General features: G+C 35.9%; 2 protein-coding genes across 2 annotated transcripts in view; one reads left to right on the forward strand and one right to left on the reverse strand.

Annotated features, from left to right (window-relative positions):
- The window catches only part of LOC148954892 (uncharacterized), a 415,568-nt gene that overhangs the window by 316,933 nt on the left and 71,679 nt on the right, over window positions 1-26,956 (reverse strand). The gene's annotated exons all lie outside the window — the stretch shown is intronic.
- Window positions 480-23,661, forward strand: LOC148954894 (uncharacterized). The gene is made up of 4 exons (XM_089103265.1): window positions 480-556; window positions 8,513-8,849; window positions 15,965-16,076; window positions 18,979-23,661. The coding sequence occupies exons 1-4, from the start codon at window positions 480-482 to the stop codon at window positions 19,113-19,115; spliced, it is 663 nt and encodes a 220-aa protein (XP_088959391.1). The 3' UTR covers window positions 19,116-23,661.

Raw genomic sequence — 26,956 nt, forward strand, 5'->3', positions numbered from 1 at the left:
ATTTTCATTAAAGTTCTATGATTTTTTGGGGGTGTTTCCCCCTTTTTTCAAAAATAAGGCAAATTTTCTCAGGCGCGTAACTTTTGATGGGTAAAACTAAACTTGATTAAACTTATATATTTGAAATCAGCATAAAAATCTGATTCTTTTGATATATCTATTGATGTCAAAGTTCCGTTTTTTATAATTTCGGTTACTGTTGAGCCGGGTCGCTCCTTAATTACAGTTTGTTACCATGAACTGTTTGAAAGAGTGCCTGTTGTTTCCTTCGAAGAAAAAAGTGTTTAGCCAAGAAGATCACACTTGTAGAATTATTAGGGGAGGGCCCGAAGACGTCTTATGGGGGGGGGGTCATTAAATATAATTACAATATTCTATACTGCACCCAAAATCCTTCTGCAGTTAGGGGGGGGAGATTCCACTTCCTCTGCACCATGTTGAACACATTCCAAATGTGTTCCTTCAAATGAAGAAAGGTAATGGATGAAATCGCCCTTCCTCAAAATTGGCGTGGTACTGTTCTGTTAGCCGGACAATACACGAGAAGTGAATTTTGGTTAGTGCTAATGAAATAAAACAAAATATTGTGAAAATATAATAATTTAAAAAATTTTTGGCTATATATTTGCACATTAGGGGGGGAGGGGTGTAAAGCATAGCATATATTAAATACGTGACCTAACCTAGGTACCTTTTTTTAATATTCTAAACGGATTGAGAAACCACTGTTTGCAATGCTCTGCTTAGGAATTCTCCGTTGAAAAAACCTGCTTGACTAGTTTAATTTATTATGTTCGCTATACAATATCTCAGCTTGTTGCCCGGCGAATAGAACAGTACCATTGGCGTTAAGTAACTGTAGAGAAATGGATGCTTTGGGTCTAAAAGTTGGAATTTTCTAGCTGCTGCCCCTCTCCTCTCCGCAAAAACTTTAACCGTCCCCTTACAGCTGGTGTGGTGTTTGAGCAAGTGAGTGAGTGAAGTTCTCCGAATGAGTGAAAATCTGCATTCCCTAAGATGTAGTTTAAATAAATGAATAAAGCCTCAAATGGATTATTTCACTCCATGAAAGCTTACAAACAATTTTCTATAATAAACTTTCATTTTCAATGATCTGGATGTTTGGTTGAGGATGAATATCCTCGCCTATAATAATAATAATATGTATTTAAAATATAATCTGTATAATAATCTGTATTTAAAATAATCTGTATTTATCCTCGCCTATATATCGCCACCGTGACACCTAGTATGTCCTCAGAATTGTCCCTGTGCGATCTTTTAATCTACTTAAAAAGCAGTGCTAGAACTCTAAATTTCTTCTTGAACTAGCCCGCAGCTACTCAAAGACCACTACACTGGCTCGAAGCGATCATCTGTAAAAAACAATTCACGATGGAGGAAAAATAAGAAATTCCAAATATTCATATGTAAAGGAATGAAAACTTCTACCGTAAGGTTTCCAGGCCTGTTTAAATTGATGCAATTTTTTTTGTCATGATCGCACAACTTTCGGGGGCTCAAACTTTGGACTTTAGTATCGGTTGCTCTTAACAATGTCACAGTATTTTTCAGACCGTTCCAGTAATATGATCGGTCTGAAAAAGTCCGTTAATCAGATCATAGTTGTATGCACTGTAGGTGTTACAGTAGATTATGCAAGTAATATCTATGCCAATTTAGCCGACCTTCAACCATGTTTGCGGAAGAAGGATTTGATTGTTTTTTGTTTTGTTTTAATTGATATTCGTGATAAAATTTGACCTTTTTCCGGTGTAATTGCTTTGGGTTTTGAATTTGAATCTGACTATTCTCGGGGACGTGGATAGCGTATAAAGCCCCGTTAGCATCGACGAAGAATTTATTTTCTTTTTTTTAATCAAACAGTTCGTGGTAATGAACTGTAAGTAAGGAGTGACCCGGCTCAATAGTAACCAAACTCTAAAAACCGGAATTTTGATATTCATAGATACATCAATAGAATCATAATTTTATGCTGATTTCAAAAATATAAGTTTAAACAAGCTTAGTTTTACCCATCAAAAGTTACGCACCGGAGAAAATTTGTCTTATTTTTGAAAAAAGGGGGAAACACCCCCCAAAAATCATAGAACTTTAATGAATATCACACCATCGGATTCAGTGTATTAGATAATCTTACTGCGGAAGTTTCAAGCTCCTATCTACAAAAATGTGGAATTTTGCATTTTTTGCCAGAAGTTTTTTATTTCCCCAGGAGTAATCGCATCGATCCAGTAGTCCTATGATATCGTAAGAGGGCTCATTTGAAAGGAAAATAAAAGTTCTAGTGCTCTTTTTAAGTGACCAAAAAAATTGGAGGACAACTTGGCCCCCTCCCACGCTCATTTTTCCCCAAAGTAACCTAATCAAAATTTTGAGATAGCCATTTTGTTCAGCATAGTCAAAAATCTAATAAATATGTCTTTGAGGATGACTTAATCCCCCACAGTTCTCGAGGTAAGGGCTGGAAGTTGTGAACTTTGCCCATTGTTTACATATAGTATTGGTTAATGGGAAGTATAAAGACGTTTCAGGAGGGACTTTTTTCTGATGTGGGGGGTTTACGGGGGAGGATGTTTCCGTGGGGGAAGGGACATCTCTATGAAGGGGTGCCGGATTTCCCAGCATTATTTGAAAAATGATCAGAAATTAAATTAAAAAAAAACTAGTTTTTCAACTGAAAGTAAGGAGCAACATTAAAACTTAAAACAAACAGAAATTATTACGTATATGAGGGGGTTCGCCCCGTAGTCAATACCTCGCCCTTTTCGCTAAAGTTTTTTTTAGTAGTTTCAAAAGAGCTATCTATTCTAATTAACCGGCCTTTGTGATTCAGAGGTCTGTGATTCGAACAAAACTCGAGCTTTAGCGTAAAGACCAGGGTATCGACTAGGGGACAATCTCCCTAATATACGTAATAAAACTTACGAATATAGAAGTTCGTTACGTAAGTTAATTCGTAAGTTACGTCAGACAAAACTTTCGAGAAAGCCGTTTAGCCAAAAACGTAAAATGGATCTGCATATTTTGTTTTTACTATTCTTGTACGGTCGGCCAAAATAAAAGCTGCATCAAATCAAAAAAGTTCTGAAATTAAATAAAAAAAAACAAGTTTTTTTAACTGAAAGTAAGGAGTGACATCAAAACTTAAAACGAACAGAAATTATTCCGTATATGAAAGGGGCTTCCCCCTCCTCAACGCCTCGCTCTTTACGCTAAAGTTTTTTATTGTTTAAAAAATAGAGTTGTGAGAAAGTCAAACTTTAGCGTAAAGAACGAGGCGTTGGTGAGGGGACAGCCCCTTTCATATACGGAATAATTTCTGTTCGTTTTAAGTTTTAATGTCGCTCCTTACTTTCAGTTAAAAAAACTTGTTTTTTTTTATTTAATTCACTGTTTTAGGACAATAAAGAAGCACATCAATATAAAACAATGATTTCCAAACTGAGGGTAAAGCTTGTGTTAAATAAAAAATAAACACTGCAAACCAGCACTTATTCAGGAATCTAAGGGGGACAGGCCTTTAAATAGCTTAAACACAAGCGAATTGTCACAAAATTAAATAAAAAAACAAGTTTTTTAAGTTAAACTGAAAGTTTAACTTAAAAAAACAACTTTAAAAAACAAGTTTTTTAAAGTTCGAATTTTGTTCCAATTCTTTATAAATGACCCCTTAATCACAAAGGCCGTTAATTAGAATTAATAGCTCTTATGAAAGTACTAAAAAATCTTTGGCTTAAAGAACGAGGTATTGACTAGAAGGTGAACCCAATCATATAGCTAATATTTTTTTGTTCGTTTTAAGTTTTGATGTTGCTCCTTACTTTCAGTTCAAAAACTTATTTTTTTATATTTAATTTCTGATTTTTTTAAAATAATGATGGGAAATCCGGCGCCCCCTTCATAGCGATGTCCCTTCCCCCATGAAAATCCTCCCATATAACCCCCGACCCACCCCCACCCCCCACTACCAGAAAAAATTCCCCCTGAAAACTTCTGTATACTTCCCAATAACCAATACAATATGTTAACATTGGGTAAAAGTTCATAACTTTCAACCCTTCTTCTGGGGAATTTGAAAGATTAGTCTACCCTCAACTACATAGTTATAGTATTTTTCAGGAAAATAGAGCGAAATAGCCGTATCAAAATTTTTTTATGGTTACTCTGGGCAATTATGAGTGAAAGAGGCCTCGGGGTCCCCCATTTTTTTGGTCACTGTGAAAGGACCCTAGAACGTTTAATTTCAATTCGAATGAATCCTCCCGCGATATTCTAGGACCACTGGGTCGATACGATCACCCCTAGGAAAAAAAAAAAATAAAATAAACACGCATCCCTGATCTTTCTTCTGGCAAAAAATGGAAAATTCCACATTTTTGTAGATAGGAGCTTGAAACCTCTATAGCAGGGTTCTCTGATACGCTGAATATGATGGTGTGATTTTTATTAAGGTTTTGTAACTTTTAGGGGATCTTTCTCCCTTTTTTCGAAAAGCAGCCAAATTTTCTCAGGCGCGTAACTTTTGATAGGCAAGATTAAACTTGATGAAACTTATATATTTGAAATCAGAATTAAAATCTGATTCTTTTGATGTATCTATTGGTATTGGTATTGGTTCCGTTTTTTAGAGTTTCGGTTACCATTGAGCCGGGTCGCTCCTTACTTACAGTTCGTTACCGCGAACTGTTTGATTCCTTGACAGCTTGAGATTGGGTTGGAGTGGGGATATGGGCCTGAAGCCCTCCTCAACCTGAATGAGGCAAGATGAGGAAAGGCTTTTTTCCATGTGAACTCACTTATTAAGAAGGCAATTAAGTGTATTAGCACACAACAGGGCCAAATTCCCCAAATACAGCATAGCTGATGCTGCTAGGGACCTTTAATCATATGCGTAGGTAAAGAACGATGTGGACATAATCTGTTATGTATTTATTTTTTGTTTTTTTAGACCAGGGCACTTCGTATCGAAGGAGTTATCGTAGAAACTTCGAAAAGGGCTCATTTGATTGGAAATTGAAGGGGCTAGTGCCTTTTTGAATAAACAAAAGTGATCGGATGGCAACTAACCCCCCTCCCACGCCCACCATTTCCCCAAACACATCTGATCAAAATTTTGAGATGAAAGGTTCTGAAATCCTTTATTTGAGAATGACAACCCCCCAGCCCTCAGGGTAAGGGTTGTAAGTTATAACCTGGGGACTTATAAGGCTTCTAAAGAAAAGATAATCGTATAAACTTCGGAGGGGGCTCATTGGATTGCTAATCAGAAGTTTTAGTGCCCTTTTTTAGATTCACTATTTGAATAGATTCGGAGGGTGGATACCACACACACACCTCGTATTTTTCCGAGATGCATCTGATAGAAATTTTTGTATTGCTATTTGTTGTCGTAGAATCTTTGAAAAGAACCCATTCAATTCAAAATGAAAAGGACCAGTGCCCTTTTTAATTCAAAAGTGATTGGAGGACAATTAACCCCCTTCCCACGCCCACCATTTCCCCAAACACATCCAATCAAAATAATAGATAACCATTTTTTTCAACGTAATTGAAAGGTCCAGAAATTGTCTTTGATGATGACACCCCCCCCCCCTCTACAGCCCTCAGAGCAAGGGTTGTAATTTGTGTCCTGGGGGCATACAAGGTATATATAAAAGGGTTGATCGTAAAAACTCCGGAATGGGCTCATTTGATTGGAAGTCAGATGTTCTAGTTCCTTTTTGGGATTCAAGGTCCCCTCCTCCCCCCCCCCCAAAAAAAAACGTCGTATTTTCCCATAACGCATCTGATAGAAATTTTGAGATGACTATTTGTTGTCGTAGAAACTTCAAAACGAGTTCATTCGATTGGAAATTTAAAGGGCTGGTGCCCTTTTTAATAGTCAAAAGTTATTGAAGGGCAAATAACCCCCCTCCCACACCCACCATTTCCCCAAACACATCCAATCAAAATTTTGAGATTGAAAGGGTGATCACACATAGAAAGGGTGATCGTATAAACTTCGGAAGGAGCTCATTGGATTGGTAATCAGAAGTTCTTGTGTCCTTTTGAGATTCAGAGTGATCGGAGGATGGATACCCGCCCTCCCCCAAACACACGCACCTCGTATTTTCCCGAATGCACTTGATAGAACTTTTGAGATAGCCATTTGTTGTCTTAGAAACTTCGAAAAGATCTCTTTCGAATGGATATTGAAAGGGTCAATGCCCTTTTTAATAGTCGAAAGGGATTGAAGGGCAACTACCCCCCCCTCCCACGCCCACCATTTCCCCAAACACATCTAATCAAAATTTTGAAACAGCCTTTCGTTCAACATAATTGAAAGGTCCAGAAAATGTGTCTTTGAGGATGACACTGCCCTCAGGGCAAGGGTTATAATTTATGGCTTGGAGGCATATAAGATATATATTGAAAGGGTGATCGTATAAACTTCTGAGGGGCTCATTGGATTGGTAATTAGAAGTTCTACTGCCCTTTTTAAGATTCAGATTTATTGGAGGGTTGATATCCTCCCTCGTAATTTCTCGAAATGTATCTTATAGAAATTTTTGAGATGGCCATTTGTTGTCGTAGAAACTTTGAAAGCAGCTCAATCGATTGGAAATTGAAAGGGCCAGTGTCCAGTGCCACCTCCCTGCCTTCTCAAGACCAGAACACAATTTGCGCTTTACTGAAAACGAAACAGGTTTGAAATGTTTTCATCTTTCTTACTTTCATAAATAAAAAATTGTCAGAACCTTAAGGAAGAAATGTCAGTATATGTCAATTTAACTGACAATCCACGGTCATTTGTTTTTTTTTAGTAAAGGGCAAATTGTGTTCTTGTCTTGAGGAAACAAGGGGGTTATCAGCCCTACTCATGATATTTTTTGCTCGTTTTGAGTTTGACTTGGCTATTTATTGTAATTTCTGTTTGTTTTGAGTTTTATTTATTAATTGATAGTGATTTATGATAGTTTTACGCTTGGAAGATTATTTGAATTTATTTTTGCTCATTCTTGGCTTAATTAAGCTCTTTACTTTTCTTTGAAAAACTTGTCTTGTGGAAAAAGTTTTTTCAAAATAATACATACAAACAACTACCCAGGAATTAAATTTAGTCGCACCCCATTTTCTGGCAACAGTTTGTTTCTCAATTTTATTTTGCATGTTTGGTCTCCTCAACCTAATTGACTCTGGAATAAGTTGCAAGCCAATCGCATAAAAAAAACAGTTTCTAGTCCATGTGCTTCGAGCCCGTGCCACAAAATTTTCCTATCGCACAGCAACATTCGGATTGTACATCACTCCGAGAAAAAGAAGTTTTTGGCCGTTTTTTGGAAAACAGAGATTTATTTTGTCTTTTTTTCTGCCTTAAGGTTCGCTTAATCCAAGGGGTAAAGGATATAAGTTTTGAACAAAGGAAAAAAGTCCTTTTCGGTTATGATTTTTTGGGGGGCGTGCCCCTAAATTAGTTTTATTACGTTTTCTTAGTCCCAGGGACGACGACTGCAAACTAAAAACACATCATAGACAACTAGTTGCTTGGTCCTTTTACGAGCCTCCAAGTAACCTTCTCCTTTCTATGGAAATCTTTGGTCCCCCTAGTCCAGTCGATGATTGTTGAAAATCTAGAGTGAATTTTCAATTTTTTGTCATTCTTGCACTTCATTTTTTTGGGGCCTTGCTCCACTGAAAACTATTTTTTCCAATTTTTGGGCCATATTTTCAGGAGGAAGTAATTTTTTTTTTTTTAGTGTACTCTTATGTATTACACAATAGTTGCGTGACTCTGAAACCACTGAAAGCCAAAATGTTCGGATAAAGGGAGAACCAGGATGTCTCTTTCTGGATGAATAGGCCATGTTTCAAATCTAATAGATCTCAACGTGTTAAGGTAAATATTTTAACAATTAGTTGAAAGTTTACCTGCGCTCAAGGGAGAGGTGTTGGGGAATTCGTAAATTTTGAAGGTTTCTACTAAGTCAGGTATAAATAGTATTTGAATGACCACCTGAAAAAGGAACCAAGTTCTTCAGAACGTGTCAAGAATTATATTTCAGCAGAGGCTCAATTCATTGAGGCCTACTCTTATTTTAACACCCCTTCCCCGACTCATCCCTTGCCTGTGGCCACGACCTTTTTACTCTGGTGCTTGGAATCCCCCCGGTTTTCCTTTCTCCTCTTCTGTTGAAACCCATGTTTTGACATAGATATAGGTTAAAAACAAGAATCCAAAAGTGGTGGATTTTGCGGGAAAAGAGGTTTGATCCGTATTAAAATTTTGGCTCCTCAGCCCATTTGTTGTTCTCCATGGAATCTGTCAAAAACATATAAAAGCCGCAAAATTTGGAAAATCTGTGGGCCCAAATCATGCGATTTTGGAGAGTTCTTGGGAGGGGGGTCATCACAGGGCACGTGCAAATATGCATTCGGGTGTCTGGCATTTCTTTCAAAATTACTCTTCACTCTGAAACAAAAACTTAACAATTTTTTCTTCCTTGTCTAGCATTGAACGTTTCCTCTTGCATGCAGAATGCGGAAATGAGTCTATATGGGATGAAATCATACATCGACCTGGTTCATTGAAAGAAATAGACCTTCAGTGTCTTCACGGTATGGAAGAAGAAGAGAAATTTCAAAGATTTGCTCGTCATGGCCAGTGGAAGGTGTTGGACATACAAAGATGCGAAGGTCTCACTTTCTCTAGGGTGTTTGACCTGCTTAAATTCAACCCTGGTCTAAAATCGTTGACTCTTCCTGGGTCATTTGTGCCAGTGAAACCAATGACAGAGGAAGATGCCAAATTGGTGGAGGCAATCAGAAAACATTGCTGGCGTAATGAGGTCTGTCATTTTTCATCTTTTTAGAATTAAAGTTCAGCTGTTTTGATCTTCCTCATTTTAACGGCCACCTTAAACCCCTTAGCTCAACTTTTAAGCTTCGAGCAGTTGTAGCTTGAAAAGGGTTATGGCCAAAATTCCATTTTGTAGGGGTCAATTTTCTCCCTTTAGTTTTTTTTTTTTTTTTGCATTGCGTAAAAATATAAAAAAATATCGAGAACATTACATTTACATTACATTTTGACGTTAGGGGAGGGGGCGTGGCAACAAATAGGAAAAGCAAAACTCGTGTTAAAAATATAAGAAATTATAAGAACTTCCGAAAAAATCACAAGATTTTGAGGGGGGTGCAAACAACAATTCTGCTCCAGCAGAGCCTAATTTTCTTAGGGTTGGTGGGGGGTAATTCCGGGAAGGGTGTATATAGCTATTTGGTAGTGCACGATATATATTTTTATAAAGTTTTGGTAAATTTTCACATGTTTTGTTGGAGGGGGCGGGGGGCTCTTCTCTGAACACCACTGGCTGCGTTATTAAATTTGAATTTATTAGTTTTAATAAGAAAACACTTGCAGGGTTGGGTTCATTTCGTTTAGAGACTGATGGAAGTGGAAACATCTATCAACTCTTCCAAGTGTGTCCAATGGATACAACAAAGTCGGTGACATGATGTTGCCATAATTGCCAAGCAGTTGTATGGGAGGTTTCAGTCCTAAAGTTTTTTCTATGACAAATTGTGCTTAAGTACTTTCATAACAAAATATAAAAAAGCTTTTAAGTTCATCAGAGAACTGGGTGCTTAAAGGTGTGTCTCCACCGTCACAAATTTAGCAACAATTTCTTGAACAAATAAATTTTGACTTGCAAAATAATGATTGCAGACAATTTGCCATGAAATGATTTACTCCCAGATTAAAAAAGAAGCCCTTGAATTGAAACAAGGTAGCTTTAAATTAAATTTTAACCTGTAAAACCCAGAAATCGTCCACAGTTGCTTCGTAATTTTAGAAATTTACCAGTTTATTTTTATGCTTTATATTTTTTGAATTTCGTGCTCAAAATCAATCAACAAATTCTCTCTAACAGCTTTCGTTTCGTTGAAAACATTTGCTAACAATTGTTGCAAAACTTATTACTAACATTTTTGGGTACCATAAGACTTATTTCTCCTCTGGTCAGAGGAGCGTTGACAATACAGATGGACCCAGGTGTCAGTGCCGTTAGTCATCTCCAGAGTGGTCTGTCCTGGGCAATGATTGGAGGTTCGTTGAGGTCAATGCTCCGAGATTTAAGTCGGCCGTGGATGAAGTCCGGCCATTTTGTGTGTGGCCTACCTCTGGGGCGTTTCGAGTCGTTTGCAGTCAAAGTGAAAACCAGTCGGGGGGGTGTTTAAGTTGGCAGACGGAATGGCTAACCCCAATGTACAAATATACGAAATTTGCATTTTTATTAATAAGGATGATCGCAGTTGCGTGTTTATCTTTTCATTTTTTGGAGAGTGATCGTGTCGAAGTATTAGCCGTAGAACATGAAATAGGGTTCATTTGAACGGGAATTGGATTTACGGATTTAGTCATCAATGGGATTGTTTATTTGCAAGTTTTGTGGTGTCAAAGGGGAAAATGTGACGTGTTCTAATAATATATTTAATTTATATATAAAAACTTCGACAAGTTTTTACTGGTAAGAAGATTTGAATATGTCTATCACCGAGTGGTTGTTACATGAACACTGTAGTAATAATTACTTTTAAACTTAAACGCTTCACATAACATATTTGATTAATACTTATGCTCAAATATCGACGCTTTTAAACTAAGTGTAAAGAGTTGGGTTTAATGGGGACAACAGCCTTCCTGTTACTGAGAAACAATTGAATCCATTTTTTAAAGCATAAATATTCAAAAGTTAAATGTTAGCACAATAATTAAAGGGTGTAGCCCCCCCTCCCCCCTCATGTCTAGGATAACTTTGAGTGAGATATTAAAAACTAATAGAAAATTAAAGTTCTTTAAATAAGTTTTAAAGGAAAGTATAAAATAACATTAAAACATAAAACACAGAGATTGCCCTGTAGACGAAGGGGGGGGGGCGACCATGTTTACATTGTTTTAAGGAACGGGAGCTCTAACGCAAGAGCAGTTAGATAAAGAAGCCATTTTTTTTGTGACAATGAGAGCTTACTTATCCACTCATAATTAGCAACTGACTGTATTTGTTGCATTCTAAACTGCCTTCGGGTAGATACTACCCAGACTCAGGGTAGAGGATGGAAATTAAGGCAGAAGCCCTCGTTATGCACAGGATAGTTTCTGTTTTTAGTTTTTGATGTTTCTACTCACTTTCTTTCACAGTTCATATAATTATCCAGTAAGCTTATCGCAGATCATTTCTGGTCTTCATTCTCGGTGCGAACAAAAAGCTCCTCCCACTTCTTTCTGCATTAGCGGGTTAGTCTGTTTCCGATTGTTTCCGACATAGTGCATTATTCGTAATAGCGGGTTTCCACTTGTTTCCGATTAGATCACAGTCTGACTTGTCTACCTTTGAAAAGATCTGATGCCGCCTATGTTTCTATCTGCAAAAACGTTCTCTGGAGCACTCGCACCTTGTTCCGGGTTTTTATAATGGGTGAGATAGGGAAAGATCATACTGGATAATTATATAAACTGTGCTTTCTTTTGAAAAAAAAACTTGTTTTTACTATTTAAGCAGAAAAATAGTATCGTTGGTTTTAGCTTTAATAAACGGATTATTTGATTAAGGAAAATGTCCAGTATTTTTTTTTAGTGGTGATATGTGGGTTTGACCATGGATAATATGCTTGTGTATATTTGAAATTTGAACACAGATGCAATTTTGCTCCTCCCTGAGATTTATCCGAAAGGATAACTAAGTGTAAAATTTTTCTTGTTTTCAATCAAATAAAAATCCGTCCCCTACCCGTCCTCAGTGACTGATCTCTTCGCTCCTATGTTCGTAAGTGTTCACTACGTTTGATTTGATAGAAACGGTTTCTAACAAAAAATATGAGTAGGCCTATTCCGTAGCCAAATCTTGTGTGGGTTTCATATTTTCGTATTAGTTCTTATTTTTATGGAGTGTCGTCATGAACAGACCAAGATACGACTATACGGCAATTCACAAGTGCTTTGACTAGTTTATTATTTTTCTTCAAGAGGTATTAAAGACTTTTTGGCGATGGGGCTCCCACTTTGAGAAATCCCTTACACCAGGCGGCTAGTGCCAAGCGTGGCGGAGGTGTGCCAAGCGCGTGTGGCACACGTAGCATTCTGAGATATGCACCATGTAGCGCAGAGCGGTGCCCTCTCGAGTGTTGGTAAAGAGAATTATTTTAAATTATAATTACTAGTTAAGTTGTCGAGAATTTGGATCCAGGTGTGGGCCAATTTTCTACCAACCGAAGTGAGCTTAATTTTCTAAATAGACTACTAACTTGCCGCATATACGGCATTTTGAGGGATGGATTGGGACATTTTCTTTTTAGGTGGAAAGAGTTTGTGAATTTAAGGGGGGATTTGTTTATTAATGGGAAGGATGAGCGGCTATTTGGGATTCTTAAATCAATCTCTCGTAGATATATAGCATCAACACTTTAATTTTAAAATGTTTTAAGGCCCGGAAATTGTGTTTTGTCTATTTAGATCAATTTATTTTTATCTGTTTAATATACGGCTTTATCAGCTTTCAAGTATACACACACATATCAGCCAAGCGCTTTGTCAGTAAAATCTTGACAAATTTAATAAATATAGCTTAAAAGTGGTATAGTGAATATCGTGAGAACCTCATTAGCTAATAATTAATGTTTGTTGATTTTCCTGTTTGATTATTCAGAAAAGAAATTACTGTTGTCATTTCCGCACCGTGTAAAAGAGTCATGTTTAATTTTTAAAATTCTAAGAATCAACAGGCCCGAACGAAGCTAAGTCACTTGAAACAAACCCAATCCTTAAGTCTGCGATAATCTCCTGTATATTCTGTATTTCAAATTGAATAGTTCCTCCCGAGTCTCTTGACATTTCTTTAAAATTGATCTTAATGTCAAACGTAAAGAAACGAGTTTTCTGACTTGTTTCGCAATATTTTGAGTTGCGTAATTCAAACCCAGTTAATTTTAATTTGTTCGAAAAGCTTTGAATGATTCTGTATTGGATTCCGATAATAAATAACGGCTGAATAGAGACTCAAATAAGACAGGAAAATAGGCTTTTCAACGGGAGGAGGGGGGTCAAGGCGATTTTTGTTTGTTCCCATTTTCTAAGACTATGTTCACCGGGCTTTTCGGAGTGGATCCTCTCTTCACATACTCATAATAACTTCTTTTCAGAAAGAGGGCACAATATACAAAAAAGAGCACCACCAGGGTTGCCAGCTGTAGCACGAAAGCGCTATTTTAGCACCATTAAAGTCAATTTCCGGAACTTGTGCATTATATGGTAGACACGAAAGAAGTCAAGTCTGGTTAATGCTAATGAAAAACAATAAAATTGAATGAATATATAATAATTTAGAAACAAATTTGGGCTATATATTTGCACATTAGGGAGGGGGGGGGTAAAGCATAGTATATAATAAATACGTAACCTAACCTAGGTACCTTTTTTTCCCCTAAACCCCAAATAAACAACAGTTTAAATATTGTAAACGCAAAGACAAACCACGCTTTGTCATCCATTTATCTCTTGCAAATACCTGTTTGACGGGTTTCCATTAGTAGTTCCTTGTACAGTACATAGCGTTGTGTACCATAAAATGAACAAGCACCCAATTTTCTGACTTCAGCACCGAAAATTGCTGTATACCCCGCAAATTTGGGCCATTGTAGCACTTTAAGAACTGACTTTGGGGGCAACCCTGAGCATTACAAATAAGTCAACTGAATGGAAAGTGTGGAAAGTAGCACGGAGATGGTGCCATTTTCAAATATTGGGTCTGAAGCCTCTCCTCCCTGTGGTATTCTACTGATAATTAATTCGGTGTCATGGATGCCCAGCTATGTAAAGTATGTTTTGATACTTACCTACTATAGCGACCACACCAAAGAAGTGAAGTTGGGCTAATCATAATGAAATATGCCATAATATGATACGATTATAATGCTTAGTAACAAAATTATGAAAAGCAAATAAGAGAATTATGGAAAGCAGGTCGCCCAAACCGCATTATATTAAATGCCTAACCTAACCACCTCTATACAGTAAATATTTAATTAAAATATACCTGCATAGATACCGTTTATGTCGCCAGGCTAAGCTGATTATCTCCGACTAGACAAAGAAAACCGGTTTCATTACAGATCAAGAACAAAGTGTGGTCCCTATAACACGTAACTAGCCTACCTACATTTTTTTATATACAATATATTGCCTACTAAGTGAAAAATGGTTGCGGAATTTAGTGTGTCAAATAAGACGAAGTCTTAACCATATCAACGGATCAAAAAAAATGTTGTGTCCGTTTGTTTACATAATAAACTTGCCAGTTGTGTTTTTTCCAGCCAATCAATCATGTCGTTTAAATATTTTACTCTTCCTGAATATCCTTTGACTCTTCCTTTTCACCGAGCAAAGCTTGGTCTCCTTGTGCGAAGAGTAAAATGGTATTGAATATCTTCCTGGCGTGGAGATAAAACAAAAAGAGGTCTTTTTCCGGTTACTATACTAGGAAACTTCATGTTTTCATGTAACTTATCGCATTTCAGGGAAGTTGGAACCCAGTCACCCAAATTTCTCTCCGTCACCTTTCCGCTCAATATTTTTCAAATAGTATCCTAAGGTGTCTTCAATCTCACCAGAAGAATCCTTGCGACCTTATTCTCCTTCCTTATCATTCTTGTTTTGAAACGTCTATCCTAACTCTCATCCACACAGCCAGACTAAAGAATAGAGTTTATTTATTTAGTGAAAGAGGGATTGGTCCTTGATAAAAGGGGTTTTTGGGCCCATTTTAGGCACGCATACAATATTTCTCCTTGATGATTTGAGAAAACCGTCAACAAAAGGCACATAATTCGGAGACAGAGAAAGTCGTGGGATAATTATAAAATTTGGGGAGGCCTGTGGTGGATCCAGAGGAGGGGGTGCCCCCCCCTAGCGTAGTTTAAAGTAGGTTAATTTACTTAATTAACTCAAGTTTGCGGTAATTAAACTTGCTCCTAACGCAAGTTTACGGATCAACCTATTTTGCGCCCCTCCCCTAATTTTTTTTGGATTAACCTATTTCCCCCTCCCCCTAAAAAAATCCGGGATCTACCCCTGGGGGAGGCCGGATCTGGAGGTACTTCCATTAACCCCCCCCCCCTCCAAGATTTATACAAATCCCTCGTTTTTGGTATTCGTATTAAGAAAAACGAAAAAATTCCACTCTCCCTCTGGATTTTTAGAAATAACCTTTTTGTATCTTCGTTTAAAAAAAAAGAAAAAACCTTGCTGTTCCCTCATACTTTTTCGTGAATTGGTGCCCCCCTACTCTTCCCTCCCACTTTTAGTGAGTTGGGTATCTGCCTCCTCTACATACTTTAACACTGGTGTTATCTCGTATACGTTTCTAAATTTTTATAGTGTGTGTCAAGTACCATGGGCGTAGGCAGCATATTGTCTAGGGGGAGGGGGGGGGCAGTCGAGTGTGATGGAGGGCCTTTAATCAACTGCTTTTCCGACCATCTGCTTTTTCAGCCACATCTAATGTAAATTTGAAGGTCTAGGGGGGCAGCTGCCCCCCACCTCCCTACGCCCATATCAAGTACGTAGGCAAGAGTTGGCCGAAGTGCTGTGGTTCACTCAATCCCTGGATATCCATGTTCTTACAATTTTCTTCACATTGCGTATACTTTTGGGAGGAGGAAGGGTGTCGAGAAATTCCTTACACTTCCTTCGCCACCGAACGTACTCTTGTGCATGTGACTGTTGGGAGACCTTACACGGTGGCCAGGTATTACACCTGCCTCACCCTTGTTTGAGCGATAAGGTGGTCGGTTTATTTTTGTGTTTTTTTTCCGCAATTCATGTGTTTGGTCTGGGTCTTCCCCCATAGTCACAAGTTTTTGTTAGTGTTTTTTTCTAAGCTTGTTGATTAATTTTGTTAATTTCTTACAGGTTTCTATGAAGGTGCAAAACTTGCGTCTTTACCGCTGTTGCTTCAGTCAGTATTCTCCACTTCCAAATGTTCAAATGGGAAGTTTTATTAATAATCTTGGGATAGATATTGGTAAGTGTTATTATCGAGGATGCTCAAAATCTTATGGGGGACCTGAAGATTTTCCAAAATTTATTTATGTTGGAAAAAACATTCTTAATCTTATTATTAACTGCAATTGTGTATTTCCGTCCCCCTTTTCTCTTGACGCTAAAGACGCCTGCATACCCTAAAACTTAGTTTGTGGATTCACCATAAGGATGTCTACCTCTAGCGAGGGTCCTACAAAACGTCACTTAAAAAGTGGTTTTGCCGGGTTTTTTCTTGTTCTCTTATAACACCTGTACACAGGGGGAGGGAAAAGGGTCCTTTCGTGAAGTTTTAAATCTATTCCATTTCCCAAAAAAAATTACAGCTTTAAAACACAAATTTTCCACCCCTATCCCCTTCTAGAAAAATCGTCTGACTCCCCCTCCTCCCTCCCCTTCAAAGCGCAAGGTTGTGTGTACCAATGTCTGCAAGTAAATCTTTTTTCCCTCCAGGAGAAATTTAAATATTGTACTTCTAAAGTTATGGCGATAATACTTGGTATATGTACGGCAGATCTATAAAAAATAAAGGAAGCTTTTTTGGCTAGGGCAAGTGTCACCAAATATATAGTATAATTGAGCCACCATGACTTATATCTCAAAATCCTTAGTTACAATGCTTAATCTTAGATAACTTCTCACAGCACTCGATGAAAGTTACGGAACTCATTTCCTGGTTTAATTTCTATTTCAAACTTAACTAATCCGTCAAAGTAGACCTACCAAGGACAGTGAACACGAACTCCGATCGTTTAAATAGCTCAGTGAAAACTAATACAACCATCTACATATATATATATATATATATATATATATATATATATATATATATATATATATATATATATATATATATATATATATATATATATATATATATATATATATATATATATATATATATATATATATATAAAAAAAATATATATATATATATATATATATATATATATATATATATATATATATATATATATAATATATATATATATATATATATATATATATATATATATATATATATATATATATATATATATATATATATATATATATATATATCGTAAAAATCGGGGATCATACCCTCGTGTTTGTAGGGATAGCTGCAATCTTGTAAAGAGCAAACCACGGCCCATTGTAGCCAAAAGTTCAAGAAAAGTGTTTTGAGGAAAACTGTCTAGTGAGAAAAAATCGACATTTGACGCTGATTTAGGAACTACTATTTCAAAACGTTATTTTTTGGTCAAAAAGGGTCAAAACACTGGGAAATACAAATTCTACAATAGCCAATCCATTTTTCATTGTCTAAAACCTTTTACAGGGTGTTTTAAGCCCCTCATTCTTGAAAAATGAGAAAACAGTTTGTTTGTTTTTTACTATTGCCGGTTACCGTCATTTGAAAACGCTTGATAGTGGGTATTTTGGCTGGATTTAAATGAATCAAAGAGACTGGTAAACAGATCGTGGTAATTAACCATACTTGACTTAATTGACATAAGGCTCCTGCTGGTGGTCCAGTGTAGAGAGAGATGAGACTCTTTGCTTCCATTCCGAACGGTCCTGCACAAGCGTGACTGCTTCTTGGAGATCAGTACCGATCACGGAGAGGTACTGGGTAAGACGGTTCCTCCATCTGAACCGGGGTCTTCCACGGGGGTGCTTTCAGCCATGTTGAGGGGAATCGAAATTGAAAAGTATGCTGGCGGGTGCTTCTTCTGGCATGCGAATTAAGTGGCCGAGCCACCGTAGGGTTCTTATGGCGAGCTAACAAGAGTTGGGGGTCTGATCCATTAGTTTCAGGAGTCGGGTGTTTGAGACAAAGTCGTACCACTTGATCCCTTCGATTCGTCTTAGGAAGTTTGTTTGGGCCACATCTATGACATCACGAGCAGAAGCAGCTGCCGGCCAACTTTCAGCACCGTAGAGAAGGACTTGCGTTACGGTCGTGTTGTAGATCCGCATTTTTGTTTTTCGGCTAATGTTGGGCTTGCCCACAAGGAATGGCATAATCGAGCAATAATAGACGCAGCTTTTGCGATGCGCGACTGGACTTCCATTTCAATTGAGCCGGTATCCGAGACGACAGATCCAAGGTAAGTAAAAGACTTGACAACTTCGATAGTGTGCCTAATACGTTGAATGATGGTGAGTTGGCAGAATTTCCTGCCGGGGCGATGATCATTTTTTTTGTCAGCTAATAATTAGTCCCACCGACAGTGTATTGAGAGCTGCCTCGAGTTCAACTGCAAAAGTGCATATCAGGGCAATAGCATCCGCGAAGTCGCAATCGGCTAGGACTCTATTGCCATATTTCAATCCGAATTGGAGCCGATTCGTGGTTCGATCCATGACATAATCAATCACCGCGTTGAAAACTTCAGGAGTAGTATCACAGCCTTGCCTTACACCAGTATCTATCTCGAATAGTGGGCTTAGGCGACCATTAACCTGGACGGAGCTTTATGTACCAGTGTAGAGCGCCTTGAACAGGCGGCAACATTTATCAGGGAGTCCCGTTCGTTTTAGGATCAGCCAAGGGGACTCACGGTCGACTGAGTCGAAAGCTGCTTTAAAGTCAACAAATGCAATATATGCTGTACGCTGGAAATCGTGGGCTTTCTCGATGACCTGTCGAATAGTGTATATCTGACGCTTCACGTCTTAATTAAAAGTGATGCCAGTTTTTTATATATTTTGCTTTCATTCTCTCTCTCTCTCTCTCTCTCTCTCTCTCTCTCTCTCTCTCTCTCTCTCTCTATCTCTCTCTATATCTCTCTCTCTCTCTCCTCTCCCTTCTTCTTCTTCTTTCTATATTTTTGTCTCTTTCCCTTTATCTCTCCCCTCTCTGTACCTGTCTCGGATTTTTTAACTTTTTTGTTTCTTAGGTTATTCGATGGACAGTGATGACGGTGAAGATGATGATCTGTATTTTTTCGACATGCTTCAGCGTGCTATGGTTGGTGATTATGACGTAGACGATATATACAGTGAAAATTACGATTCGGATGAATTCTCTTTTTAAAATGTTGACAGGATTATCTTATATGCTTATAAACTACGCAGTGAAAAATGGTTTTGCCACTGTGAAGCCACGTCTTCATAGTTTAGCTAAGTTGGTCAAGTGAAATCAGGACGTGCAGAGTCCTGGTTGGGTAAGTTTGCGCAGTCCAGGCTCTAATAGGTGTACCACAGATCTTTATCCTAAGAGGAGGTATCAGTTAATTTTTAAAGGGGTTGGGGGCAAAACAGCCAATTTTTGACCCAAATTTTATTTTAAGTCCCATTAAGTAAAGCCTCCTGTGAAGTGTGATACTAGATTATCAAACTTACATAGAACAAACTTCTCAAGGCAAAGGAATGATTCTATCCACGCTGCTAAAAACTATCCAACATAACAGAGATTTCTGACGCAAAAACTTTTTTTTCGTTTTTCCTTTAAAAATCACCAAATTTCTGAAAAGTAAAGTTTTTTGAAAACATTCTTAACTAACCCATAAGAAAGTTTTAGAAAAAGAAATGCGCCTCCCTTCTTCTAAAGTCTCTGGATCCACTCTGTTCATGCTCCTTAAATCTGGAAACTCGATAGTCATAGTTAGTCGTACTTCATTGACATAGAAAGAATAGATGAGTAAAAAAGGATTGCCATCTATTTTTTTTTACTAAGGTATCTTTTTGTATCTTTACTCGCTTCTTTTGTACGACTCGCTTCTTTATCACTTGGCACAATGTAGCTAAAAATGGCACGAAGATAAGGCTTAGATTTTTTCTTTTCTTCTAACGTGTAAAATGTTTTTAAAATGTTGCCATAGTAAACTTAGAAAATTTCCTAAAGAAATTTGACTCATTACGCTGAATTTGAAATTTATTGGTAGTCCCATTTCGACTTGCATCTAGTGTAAAACAACAATTGTCTGAGGCAGCGTTCCAGAAGAGAATCATCATTAATTATACTAATTAGTCATTTATTATTAGCTTCACCCTAAAATGACTAATAACTAGAAACTTAACCCCATAAGTGTTCATAATGGTACAAACAATAACGTTATAGTTCTTTCTGCACGTATAATGCTTAGAATCAGCCGCCCAAATTATTCTATTATCTATGTTTTGGAACAGAAGTAATAATAAATATTTAATTATTATTCATAATGCCTCCTGGAACCTACCCTATTTCAGAGCTGTTTTTGAATGCCTATTTCAATTTGATTTGATAATATAAAGGTTAAAATAATTTGGTCATCTTTTATAAATCATGATAGGCTCCCTAAAATTGTGCCCTTTGGCAATCTTGCAAAATTGTGCTCTTTGGCAATCTTGCAAAATTGTGCTCTTTGGCAATCTTGCAAGATTGTGCTCTTTGGCAATCTTGCTTTTTCGGCAAAAATCGGCAGAATCGCGCTTTTTGACAACTGCACTGGGGCCAAAGAACAGTGCAGAACTTTTTTGAATAGAGCGGGAAGAGATCATGAGAAGAAATTTAAAGAAAGTAGAAATGTCTGTGAACCAAATGAATTTGTATAAATAGTGTTTAAAGCTTTTAATTAAAACTGTGCAAATATAAACAAAAAGGTATCTGAATATTTCAGCTTAATGGCTAGAATCCTTTATCTACGAAAAAAAAAGGAAAAACAAGTCTAAACCGCTGAACCATAAGGAAATTAGGAACTTCTATAAATAAATGAAATATAAATATGTAATTAATGGGGTAAAGCTTTTAGCTAAGATCATGAAAAAATAACCAAAAAGGTGTCTGAACATTTCAGCTTAATGTCCAGAAGCCTTTATCAACGAAAAAAAGGAAAAACAAGACTAAACAGCTGAAACATAGGAGGAGTAAGAACTTCTATAAATAGAATGAAATGAAAATATATAAATAATGGGGTAAAACTTTTAAATAAGATAGCGAAAAGTAAACTAAAAGGTGTCTGACTATTTCAGTTTTATGTCCAGTTATCAACGGGAAATCAAGACTAAACAACGAACACATATAAGATATAAGCATAAATAGAACACAAGTGTAATATGGCAAAAGTTTTTTTTTATATGCAGTGTTTTTTCCTTTATTTAATTCTAAGGATGTTCTAATGTTCAAACTGGTCTTTCTTTTCTCGTTGATAAACGCTTTCGGACATGAAGCCAAAGCAGTTTGGCTTTTGTTAGTGTATACTTTTTTTCTCTGTCATATCTAAAGTTTTGCCTGTTATTTATAGATTTTTAATTTATTTTATTTTTAAAGGGAAAGGCAGTGTGGCCTAAAAAATTATTTGATTAGGACATTTTCGGGAGGGACTAAAGCAGGAAGCCCTTAACAGAGTGGGCCAGGGTTGTCCTGGTCCTGCAGTAAGTTACCAATAGTTGTCAGGAGTTGCCCTTGGCCCCCCAAATAAACAAGTTTCTCTCAAAACTGCATATTGTATCCCTTATCAGAGACGTATGCAGTAGGAGGAGGGAATACGGCCTCGCCTCTCCCTTACGATATCCTAACTTTTCTTGAATTTTTGGGACACCGCTTATTAAAATTAGCACATATATTACACTCCACCCTAACTTTTTTATTAGTCATCCCCCCCCCCTCTTGGAGAACAACCAGCGTGCCTGTTCCTTATGAAGAATTCGATGCATTGATAAGGGCCTTGGAAGCTGATATGAGAGAAAACTCAATATTGTCTTCAAGAACAACTAACGTCGTCCAGTCTTGCAAAAAAAATCACAAAACCTAGCAAAATCATCGAAGAATCAAAATAAAAATTGTATTGCACGTATATTCTTTTACCTCTTCTTTAATTTTTCTTCAAATTGAGTCAAAAGTAGATGGCCCAGTTTTTCGGAGAAGGTTCGTGTAGATTGGCTTTGTTGCAAACAAAGTTTGATTGAATTTTCCTGTATGTCCTAGCCCGAACTATTTCATGGTCTGTTGAAAGGGCAAATTTGATTGAATTCGCCTGTACATTCTAGCCTGAACTGTTTCGTGGTCCGTAAAAAAGCTTTTAAACAATAGAATACGCCATTTTTCTGAAAATTTTAGGTGGGAGCCAAAGCAACTGAGAACTCTCATTTAAATCTGATTTTAATATATTGAAATTAAACTCAGTGAATTATCTAGTTTAGAAAAGAGTTAGCCCACTTAAATAAAATCTCAAGCTCAATCCAAAGCAAATAAGTCCATAATTTTAATAAATTTAATTTAAACACACCACACTAAATTTGAATATAGCTTTTATAAAATTGCTCTAGTCCAGATAATCTGTAGCCTAGTTTCACTGAAGCTTAGCTTGTATCTAAAGAAACTGTCTTACTATTAAATATCGAATGAAAAATATATGTGAAAATTTTAATAGATTAAGATTGCAGTCGATTTGAGCTTGTTTAAATTTGTCTAATAAAAAAAATATAAATAAATAATAAAAAAAATCTCGGCACTCTTTCGAAAATTTTAAATAATGCACAAATGCAACTAATTAATATGACTAAAGTATACGTTTTGGCAACTGTAACTAGATTCAAACTTGTTTTGATTTTTCTAGTTCTTCTGGTTAATGCTAAACTGTCCTTGCACCAGAAAGATATAATTCCTATTACGGCCGTGTTAAGCATTTTTCTTTGAAGCTTACGTTAATGTGAAAATAGAACGGAAAAGGGGATCAGTTAGATCTTCTTTTGTATTGGTAAATGCTGATGTTTTTCGAAGCCACTGTTCTTACCGACTGGGAGAATGGTATTTTCGGTGTGGTTGAACTTACCATTAGTTTAGTGTGTGTTTCCTGTTTGTTCATTGTTCAAGTAAGCGTTCTGAGATGATGAACTAATCAGGGTTCCAATTGGGGGAAGGGGTAGTGGAACGTAGCTTTTTATCGATATTTTCATTGAAAAGAATCGGAAAAAAAATTACCATCCCCCCTCCTTAATAGATTTTTGGTAATTCCTTTCTTATGTCTTCATTAAAAGATTGAAAATTTTCCTCGCTCCCTCTCCCCCCCTTAATATTTTCATGAATTGGCACTTCTGGAACCAAGGCACTAGAAAAGGGACGTACTAAATGTGATACGGGTTTTGCAGCATTCATGCTAATTTTGTAATTTTCAAGATCTTATGGAAATTTTCTAAGTCTGTCATTTGTAGCCAATAGACGTATTATTGGAGTTGTTCTTTGTTTTGAATGATTTATACGTAGGCTTTGTGATATAGCTTCTTTACTTGTCATATAGTTAGTATATGAAAATTAGTGTTTTTCCTATAGCTTCTTAATAGCACATGCGCTGGAATTTATTGGGGGAAGAATGGAGAACTCGTCGAAACATATAGAAAATAATTATAATGAAGTAAAAAAAACTGCTAAGAGAAATTATTATTTATTATTATTAGCAAATAAAATTTACCAAAAACATTACCATTTATTTAGTTGGAATCATAAGTTAAATTTTACAGTTTTCGAGATTCAACGCACATTGCAAGAGCAATACTAGAATTTATACATTTGTTAGAACGACGCGTTGCTAGAACATTTATAATAAATAATAAACGATTTGGGTTTTCCATAAAATTCTGGTTTTACAACCCAGATAACCTGAGGTGTAGTAGTAATTCTGAAAGTATAAATACATCTGGAATTTTTTATATTCCAACTAGTTTAAAATCAAAAGTATATATATATATATATATATATATATATATATATATATATATATATATATATATATATATATATATATATATATATATATATATATATATATATATATATATATATATATATATATATATATATATATATATATATATATATATATATATATATATATATATATATATATATATATATATATATATATATATATATATATATATATATATATATATATATATATATATATATATATATATATATATATATATATATATATATATATATATATATATATATATATATATATATATATATATATATATATCAAAAGAAATATATAATCAAACTTGCACTCAGGAAGGGGGCTAGTCGTTCTGGAAAAAGTTCCCAGATAACACTTTTTCTTCTTTTTTTGCAATTTTATACAAAAAAAAAATTTGCTTTTATTCTAAAACTCCCAATTGATTTCCTGCTTACAAAAATACTTCACGTCAGTTTAATATATTTTCTATTTCTGAACGTGAGATATATTGAGTTTTAGTTCTCTGCTCGAACGCTACTTTGGTGAAGCGTTGATAAGTAAGGCTTCATCCGGGATTGTATCTAGGATTGTTTACGGGGGGGGGGGGGGTACAAAGGAATTTTTTCTTTGGGAGGCTTACAAAAAAAAACTATGAAAAACCCATCAAAAATTTGTTTATATCCATTTGTGTCACGTTTTTACGAGTCGGAGAAACATTTGGGGGAGGGGGATCAAACCCCCTAACCCCCCTCCTGGATACGGCCTTGGGTCCATCATCTATTTTTAACCTAAAATCTTTCACCATTAATTTATGTGACTAAATAATAACTCTTGGAAATCAAACTATGTATCAAATTTTAGAAAGTGGTATTTGTCAAAGTTTATGAAAAATAAACTCTCTGCTTATTATTTTTTGTAAAGTGAAAATTTTATAGCCGTTGATTACAGTGAGGAAAGGTTAGGGGATCGATCCAAACCATGCCACAAGTGCTCCGATTTCCATCTAGAGTCAATAGGATATGTTTGCTTCTATTCTTTTGGAAAACAGTCCTTTCGCCTTCAACTGAATCTTTTCTTAAGATGATATCGTCTTCTTGCAGACAATGTAGTGTTCATGTATTGATATTATTTTAGGCATATTTGTGTGTTTCTTTTAAACTATTTTTTAAAAGTTGCTTCTTTTTACAAATTCATATTATTGATTAGATTATTGTTTCAATGCCAGATGTTGCGGTTAATATGAAACATAACTGACGATATTTTTTTTCTTTCTTTAGGTGTTGTCATCAAGGCACTTGAGTTGGTCTTAAATTTATTCGGTAACAACAGTTATCATAAATAACTGAAAATTAGGACAAAATTTATTTTGTGTTGCCTACTAAAAAATTTATATTGAAAAGGGTAGTCTAAACAAGTTAAGTCTAAAAGTCAAATATAGTGGCGGCAATGCCTTTTGCACATATTTTGGTTTTAAACTATTGAATCAGCCTTGAGGTATTATGCGATTCTGTAAGTCTGTTCTCATGGGTTTCACCATTTTTTGCAGTCCTCAATCAGAGACTGATTTTTTTTTTTTTTTTTTTTTTCCTTTGGACTAAAAGAGACTACGAGTCTGTTTTGAGACCCCGACAACTCTTTATTCCTCTCAACTTATTTCATGAGTATGATTTGTTGTTATTCTTATGGAAAGAATGATCCTTATTTTGATTTAATCCTAGTGCCAACCTAAAGGTGAATATTTGCGTTAATTATTACTTAAAATCCTCGAAAGTTCACTACAGGCCTCATTAATTGTTTTTTTTTTTTTTTTTTTTTTTTTTTTTTTTTTTTTTTTTTTTTACTGTATCAAACCTCGTAATAACGCCCGTCATAATCTATACTAATATCCTACTCCACAAATTTCAGCTCAGCAGGTGTTCTTCAGAGACAGGCAAATATACTTATAATGGGTAAAATAACCGTAGGGAATATTATCCCCAGAAGTAATATAGCGCCACGGTAGTGGCGCTAAATAGTGCCACTACTGTTTTTAAGCTAAAATCTCTCAATTTTTGATTTAGGTGTAATTTCTGAATTTTTGGGTATTGCGAGTATCTTAAAAATTTCTAGTGGTGTGAATAGACGACCTAAATGATGAAATTCAAATTACCGCTGTTATCTTGCGGTAAGGATAAGGTACCATACCATGTAGGTATGAGGGTACTAAATTCTGCTATTGGCCTATACCACACTAAAAATAATTTGAGGGTATTGTTTAATTAGGGACAAACTGAGGATACATTTCAACTAGAGGTGTGAATGTGAACTAATGCATGAATTACATATTTCCAGTGTTTTATCCGTCCTTGGCAGCTTTACGTTTTCTCCTCTTTTTCTTAAAGTACCAAGGACATTAAAATAAAAGCCTTTTTTTATTTCCCTCCCCCCATCTTAAGCTTATTCATACCTAAACGCCACGATTTTCTAAGATTTTTCTTGTGGTTGTTTCAAAATTATGGAATGAGCAGTGCAGTACCACATTTTCGCCAGTGTTGCCACGCTGAACTGTGAAAGTGAATAAGCACAACTAACCAGTTAAATTTGACAACTCTTTTCAGCCGTAAAAATTCAAACATTACCAATCAGTTAATTCCTGAAGAAGTCCTGAAGGTATACCTCTCCTTCAAAGGAGAAGTATACCTTCATAATGTGTTTGGTGCCATATGTTTTTAGCTTTTTTTGCGGTTTTTCATCCATGTTTCTTTTTAATTTGACACCTTAAACTGCATAACAGTATTTAGAGGCCTTTTTCATTACAAATTAAATTCCCGATTTCTCTTAGTCTTCTAAGACGTATAAGGTTGTGTGAATTTCCACCTAACAAATTCAATTTTTTATTTTCAATGTCCTTAGTACATTAGAGGATTATATTTTCCCATGCCAGGCAATATTTTGTTGGTCTGTTCAAGTGCATGAAAAGACGATTTCTTCTTATTTTTAAGGGCCATATTCCCTCATAGATACCATTGTATTGATCTTTTGAAGCATCGTTTTATTGCAGTGATAAAGTCGTACCTTTATTAGTGTTTACTTAGTTATGGAATTTTTCGTAGATATAGTCCAGATGAAATAAAAAATTTGGATATAAAATCTGTATTCTAACTAGTTTTGTTCTGCAGTCTTTTCAAAGTAGTGGCGTATCTGGTTGCATTATTTACCAGTCAAGGAAAATATCCAA

The sequence above is a fragment of the Artemia sp. Qi Xiang Cuo genome, chromosome 2, assembly GCF_049724085.1.
Source record: "Artemia sp. Qi Xiang Cuo chromosome 2, ASM4972408v1, whole genome shotgun sequence".
Lineage (NCBI taxonomy): Eukaryota > Metazoa > Arthropoda > Branchiopoda > Anostraca > Artemiidae > Artemia > Artemia sp. Qi Xiang Cuo.